A 7,335-nucleotide genomic window follows, 5' to 3' on the forward strand; every position below is an offset into this window, starting at 1 on the left:
CAAGCCCCTCTGGCGGCGGAGGGCACGGTTGTTGTTTTCAATCGGGAGGGAGTCGCAGACTCTGAGCTCCAGATCCGGGCGAGTCTTTAGGGACCCAGACTCAAACGGGAGAAGCGGGACTGTCTGGCTTCGGTCAGAGCGAGTGCAGCTTTCTCTCCGAGCTTTGCAGCGGGTGCTGGGACTCAGAGAGGCAGAGCCCCTCGGGACAGGACTGAGAGCCGCCATAACTGCTCTCTCTGGCCCACCCTGTTGATCCTGTGCGACCCGCCCTGCCCACGCCCTGCACAGAGGCATTTGCCGGATAGCCTCAGGCAAAGGCTAGATTAGCACCTCCCTAGAGGACAGAAGTTCTCTCACTGCTGACACAGTTGATTCTCATTGCCACTTGGCCTGGAGGTCAAACCCTCCCTGGAATTAGCTACAACAATCAAGATTTATCTATAAGACTGATAACAAAGACCACTAGGGGGTGCACCAAGGAAGCATAACAAAATGCGGAGACAAAGAAACAGGACAAAACTGTCAATGGAAGAAATAGAGTTCAGAACCACACTTTTAAGGTCTCTCAAGAACTGTTTAGAAGCTGCCGATAAACTTAATGAGATCTACACGAAAACTAATAAGACCCTCGATCTTATATTGGGGAACCAACTAGAAATTAAGCACACACGGACTGAAATAACGAATATTATACAGACGCCCGACAGCAGACCAGAGGAGCGCAAGAATCAAGTCAATGATTTGAAATGCGAGGAAGCAAAAAACATCCAACCGGAAAAGCAAAATGAAAAAAGAATCCAAAAATGCGAGGATAGTGTAAGGAGCCTCTGGGACAGCTTCAAGCGTACCAACATCAGAATTATAGGGGTGCCAGAAGATGAGAGAGAGCAAGATATTGAAAACCTATTTGAAGAAATAATGACAGAAAAGTTCCCCCACCTGGTGAAAGAAATGGACTTACAGGTCCAAGAAGCGCGGAGAACCCCAAACAAAAGGAATCCAAAGAGGACCACACCAAGACACATCATAATTAAAATGCCAAGAGCAAAAGATAAAGAGAGAATCTTAAAAACAGCAAGAGAAAGAAACTCAGTTACCTACAAGGGAATACCCATACGACTGTCAGCTGATTTCTCAACAGAAACTTTGCAGGCCAGAAGGGAGTGGCAAGAAATATTCAAAGTGATGAATACCAAGAACCTACAACCAAGATTACTTTATCCAGCAAAGCTATCATTCAGAATTGAAGGTCAGATAAAGAGCTTCACAGATAAGGAAAAGCTAAAGGAGTTCATCACCACCAAACTAGGATTATATGAAATGCTGAAAGGTATCCTTTAAGAAGAGGAAGAGGAAGAAAAAGGTAAAGATACAAATTATGAACAACAAATATGCATCTATCAACAAGTGAATCTAAGAATCAAGTGAATAAATAGTCTGATGAACAGAATGAACTGTTGATTATAATAGAATCAGGGACATAGAAAGGGAATGGACTGACTATTCTTGGGGGGGAAAGGGGTGTGGGAGATGTGGGAAGAGACTGGACAAAAATCGTGCACCTATGGATGAGGACAGTGGGTGGGGAGTGAGGGCGGAGGGTGGGGCGGGAACTGGGAGGAGGGGAGTTATGGGGGGAAAAAAAAGGGAACAAATGTAATAATCTGAACAATAAAGATTTAATTTAAAAAAAAAAATGACAAGCCCCATTCTCTATGTAGGAACATCACCCTAAATCATCTAATTAGCATAACATAAATAACAAAAGACACTTCTATCACTTAGAAAATTCAAAGGATGTGGGGAGGTCTATGCTAGGAACTGGAGACAAAGGCCAAATATATTTATTATAGCACAATTACTCGGAGCTAATGCCCACAGACGTGAGGAAGAGTCACTTGGAAGAAACATTCTCGAAGGAGAGAATCGGCAGGACTCTGTGGGTCTCGGAGAAGCACTCCAGAAGTGAAACAGCTTACGTTTTCATCTCTGTTCCGCCACTGAACTTCCCTCTGTAAAGTGGAGGTAATGATATTATTAGGCCTGCTTCTGAGGGTTGGTAAAATGGAAGATTAGTCATCACAGTGTCTGGATCAGTGCGGGATACATGTACAGAGCTCAATAAATGATGGCTTTTACCTTCATGGCTACAGGAGGTGGGAGACCCAAGCTCTAGTCCATGTTCCCAGCCCTGGTGATGTTACCCCTTCTTAGTCATTCACCATCCGCCAGCTTCGGTTTCCGCATCCATAAAATTTAAGTATGGGTGTCCCCACCTGGGCTCAGGTCCCTTCCTTCAGAAGTCTGAATCAAATGTGACTCAAAGACTCGCAGTCAGGGTGACTCAGGGGGTTGGTGCCAGGACCAGAAGGTGGGAAATCGAGGGGAGAGGCCCTCCCGGCCGGGGCAGCACACTCAGTGGGAGGATCCCTGCCCAGCCCCGCTCGCCCCTAGCCCCGCTTCCCGAGTTAAATGCCAGGTGGGCCTGGCAGTCAGCCATTCCAGGAATTTGAGCGCAGGTTTGGAGAGAGGTGGCACCTAGGAACCTCCGATGGGCCTTTCACCTGCCACCCTAGCAGCCAGGGCCCCAGCGGAATCCGGGGCGGGGTCAAGGGCGGGTCCCGGACGCGCCCGGCCCACTCCGCCTCCGGGACGTTGTCTAGGTCCCCCGCCCCCGCCGCCAACAGCTGATGGGGACGGAGGAAGAGGAAGGGGTGGAGCTGCTTTGCGGCTCGCCGCCGAGCTGTCAGCCAGCAGCCGGGAGAACTGGCGGACCCTCGCGCTGTCCTCACGGCTGCGAGGCCAGCCAGGGCCTAGACTGGCGGGGCCGGGACAGGCGACCTGCCCGGCCGGCAATGCCCCGCCACGGAGTAACTCCCAGCCGGCACCGCCCCAGGTCCGGCGGGGAGCGGCGATCGGACAGGTCCTGCGGGGTCCCCGGCCCGGGGACCCTGGGGATGGCGCTGACGCTGGCCCTCTTCCCCTCCCTGGCTCTCTGGACCCCGGCGGCGGCCCACCCACTCCCCGCCCAAGGCTATTTCGCCAGTTTCAGTGGCCTAGCGCCCCAGGTCCGGGACACCTTTGGATGGCGGAACCTCACCTGCCCGGTCTGCAAAAGCCTGTTCACCATCCTCGACTTCGGACTGCAGGTGAGTGCTGTGGGGGCTGTGGGGAAGCAGGCCTGGCCGCAGAGCGCCAGGGCCCGGGTCCCCGAGAGCACCCCCACGGGAAAGGCTGGCCTCCACAAGCCTTCACTGACTTTCTTCTCCTTTAAGGATACCCCTGGCTGTACGCCGCCCTGCCTCCATGGTGACCTTGTGAAGTAAGGGAACAGTGCAAATTATACGCTGAGCGCTGTGCTAGCCTTTCCGTACAGGTTAAAGCAGGCCTGCGAGCTGGTTTCATTACTGCTGCTGTCTCCGTTTCACAAATGGATAGATTTCCAGGGAGGTGAAGTCACTTGTCCAAGGGCAGATGACTGGCCGGGGGGAAGACTGGGACTCCCAGCCGGGTGTGCCTGGTACTAGCTACTCAAAAGGGACTTGAATGAAGAGGAATCCAGGGGTGTAGGACCAGCTGGGGCCGCCTTGACCCTGATCGGGTTATGATGAGTACTGGTGGTTAGGCAAGCTTTGTGAGGCTCCCCAGATCAGCAGGGCCCTGCCCCTGTGTGTCTCCAAACCCTAGACAGTCTGTCATTGTGCCTGCCCCAAACTTCAGGGCACACTGAAGACTGTGCTGGAGAAAGCCGACTGGGCAAACAAAGGCCTGAAATGGAGCTGGAGAGGAGTGCTGGCCTGGTGCTGCCTGAGTCACGGGGCAGCATCTGTGGGAGGCAGAGGAGGCGCTGAAGTCTCTTCGCCATGGTGGCACCGGTCCAGTCCAGCCCCAGTTTGGATAGGGAGGCACACAGGGTGGTAGCCAGGGGACGGCCTGGCCCCTGTGTTCTGACTCTGACCTCTCACCACTGGGTCTTTCCACCACAGAAAGAGAATAATGTGATCCGGGTGGGCTCCCTGGCCACCAAGCTGTGCCAGCTGCTGAAGATCGCACCCCCCGCTGTGTGCCAGTCAGCCATTCAGCTCTTCGAGGATGACATGGTGGAGGTGTGGAGACGCTCAGTACTGAGCCCATCTGAGGCCTGTGGCCTGCTCCTGGGCTCCACCTGTGGGCACTGGGACATTTTCTCATCTTGGAACATCTCTTTGCCAGCCGTGCCGAAGCCGGCTCCCCAGCCTCCCAAACCGCCGGCCCCAGGTGCCCCTGTCAGCCGAGTCCTCTTCCTCACGGACCTGCACTGGGATCGGGACTACCTGGAGGGCACAGACCCTGACTGTGCAGACCCGCTGTGTTGCCGCCGGGGTTCTGGCCCGCCACCCCCCTCCCGCCCAGGTGCTGGATACTGGGGCGAGTACAGCAAGTGTGACCTGCCCCTGCGGACTCTGGAGAGCCTGTTGAGCGGGCTGGGCCCCGCCGGCCCTTTTGATATGGTGTACTGGACGGGAGACATCCCCGCCCATAACGTCTGGCACCAGTCTCGCCAGGACCAGCTGCAGGCCCTGACCACTGTGACAGCCCTTGTGAAGAAGTACTTGGGGCCAGTGCCTGTGTATCCTGCGGTGGGCAACCACGAGAGCACACCCGTCAATGGCTTCCCTCCCCCCTTCATAGAGGGCAACCAATCCTCCCGCTGGCTCTACGAGGCCATGGCCAAGGCATGGGAGCCCTGGCTGCCAGCTGAAGCCCTTCACACCCTCAGGTACTTGAGGTCCAGGGGAAAACGGGAGTGGAAAAGAAAGGTGGATGAAAATGAAGGGAGCAGGGAACCCAGGCATTACATTATGTCTGACTGCTGTAGTGGGACTCCTCTGCTCTCCTCTCTGGCCTCCCTAATCTGACCCCTCCTTCCCTTCCCACCCTTATATCCTGACAGGCCCATGTCATCTTTCCTGAGTGGCCACTGCTTTCCATTCTAGCTCACTTTTCTCTCTACCCTGAACTCCTAGAGCCCACTCTCCTGTCACTCAGGCCCTATCATCATGCTCTTTGGTCTTCAGCTAGCCCAGTGGTTCTCAACCGTCCTAATGCCTGACCCTTTAATACAGTTCCTCATGTTGTGGTGACCCCCAACCATAAAATTATTTTCGTTGCTACTTCATAACTGTAATTTTGCTACTGTTATGAATCATAATGTAAATATCTGATATGCAGGATGTATTTTCATGGTTACAAATTGAACATAATTAAAGCATAGTGATTAATCACAAAAACAATATGTAATTATATATGTGTTTTTCCGATGGTCTTAGGCGACCCCAGTGAAAGGGTCGTTCGACCCCCTACGGGGTCGCGACCCACAGGTTGAGAACCACTGAGCTAGAGTGTGAGCTTCTTGAGGGTAGAGATGATGGTCTGTATGCCTCCGCCCTCCGTCCAAATGTCTCGCACAGGACTGGGCATACAGGACCAGGGTTATGAATGACTGTTGACCCCTTGTGTTCACTTTATTTCAGAATTGGGGGGTTCTATGCCCTTTCCCCAAGCCCCGGCCTCCGCCTCATCTCTCTCAATATGAATTTTTGTTCCCGTGAGAACTTCTGGCTCTTGATCAACTCCACAGATCCCGCTGGACAGCTCCAGTGGCTGGTGGGAGAGCTTCAGGCTGCTGAGGATCGAGGAGACAAGGTGAGGGAGAGTGGGGAGCATGATGGCGTCGGTGCCCAACGAGGGGGAGCGGCAGGCTCTTCTCAATAGACTCCTGTCTGGAGCTGGAGCATCTGTGAGCAGAGACGCTTCCAACAACAGCGTTCACTCGGGGTGCTGCTCAAGGTCATCCTTAGAAGTCCTTTTGTTCACTCACCCTCTCTCTGGCCAAAAATGCCAGTCAGTGTAGATGAGTACCAACTCAGCTGGCCTGGGCTGCCTGAACCCCTCCTTGTCCGATAACCATCCTTACCTCTCTCCACAGGTGCATATAATTGGCCACATCCCCCCAGGGCACTGCCTGAAAAGCTGGAGCTGGAATTACTACCGAATTGTAGCCAGGTAGGAGGGAGGTGGGGGTGGGAGGATGAAGAGTGAAGATTGAAATTCCTTTGAGCCTCTCAACATTCCTGCTGCCGTGTACTTGAATAGGATGGAAAAGAAGGCGTCCATTCCTCCTCCTCCCCAGACCCTTCTGAATATGATTCTTGTCCCTGGCTAGGTACGAGAACACCTTGGCTGGTCAGTTCTTTGGCCACACCCACGTGGATGAGTTTGAAATCTTCTATGATGAAGAGACCCTGAGCCGGCCCCTGTCTGTAGCCTTCCTGGCGCCCAGTGCCACCACCTACATCAGCCTGAATCCTGGTGAGTGAGGCAGAGGACAGCTGTTGAAATAGGGGGGTGGTTGCTGGGTTAAAGGGGCGGGTTCAAGCCTAGGCCAGAAAGGGGCTGGACATGAGGCCTCTCCCCTCTGTTGCCTTTGCAATCTGAGTTCCCAGCCAGCCCCTCCCTCCTTGTAGGTTACCGGGTCTACTTAATAGATGGCAACTACCCCGGGAGCTCTCATGTGGTCCTGGATCATGAGACCTACATCCTGAACCTGACTCAAGCTAATGAGCCGGGGGCCACTCCGCGCTGGCATCTCCTCTACAGGGCTCTAGAGACCTACGGGCTGCCCAATGCGCTGCCTGCCGCCTGGAACGACCTGGTATACCGCATGCGGGGCGACACGCAGCTGTTCCAGACCTTCTGGTTTCTCTACCACAAGGGCCACCCGCCCTCCGAGCCCTGTGGCACGCCCTGCCGCCTCGCTACTCTGTGCGCCCAGCTCTCCGCCCGCTCCGACAGCCCTGCTCTGTGCCGCCACCTGGTGCCAGACGCAAGCATCGCCGACGTCCAGAGCCATCAGCGACGGCCGCTCTGCTAGCACCCACTCTAGCACCATCTGCTAGAGTTGGGGAAAGTGCGTGTCTGAGGAGGGCAGCGGAGACCCCAGAAGGCCGCTGTGGTGAGAAACGTCAGTGAAGAGCCTTTGCTGGGCCCCAAGTACCCGGGAAACAGCCCCTTCTCCTTGCCTGGAGCTGGGGTGGCAAGACATGGACAGGAATTGGTGGCTCTGCCCGTTTGCAGCATCGGGGCTGCTGTCCTTTCACAGACTAGGTGCAGAGGTCTCAGTTGGCAGTGCCCTGGGCAGACCAGACAGGGGCTGTCGCCCCAGGCCCGTGCTGGCCGGCCAGGAGCACTACTGCTGCTGCTGCCTGGCTGCCAGGCGGTTAATAAAGAGACTTGGACTCCAGATCCTCTCCCTCTGTGACTGCTCCAGTTTCTTCTTTCAAGGCAGGCAGGGCA

At 54.7% G+C, this 7,335-nt stretch overlaps 1 protein-coding gene across 1 annotated transcript; it reads left to right on the forward strand.

The window, feature by feature from the left end:
- The first annotated feature begins 2,670 nt into the window (after positions 1-2,670).
- SMPD1 (sphingomyelin phosphodiesterase 1) lies at positions 2,671-7,282 on the forward strand. Its single transcript, XM_059708750.1, has 6 exons — positions 2,671-3,149; positions 3,987-4,759; positions 5,514-5,685; positions 5,969-6,045; positions 6,206-6,351; positions 6,507-7,282. Exons 1-6 carry the CDS (start codon positions 2,691-2,693, stop codon positions 6,911-6,913), a joined length of 2,034 nt encoding a protein of 677 aa, XP_059564733.1. The 5' UTR covers positions 2,671-2,690; the 3' UTR covers positions 6,914-7,282.
- The last annotated feature ends 53 nt before the right edge of the window (positions 7,283-7,335 follow it).

This window comes from Myotis daubentonii, chromosome 9 (genome assembly GCF_963259705.1).
Source record: "Myotis daubentonii chromosome 9, mMyoDau2.1, whole genome shotgun sequence".
Taxonomy (NCBI): Eukaryota; Metazoa; Chordata; class Mammalia; order Chiroptera; family Vespertilionidae; genus Myotis; species Myotis daubentonii.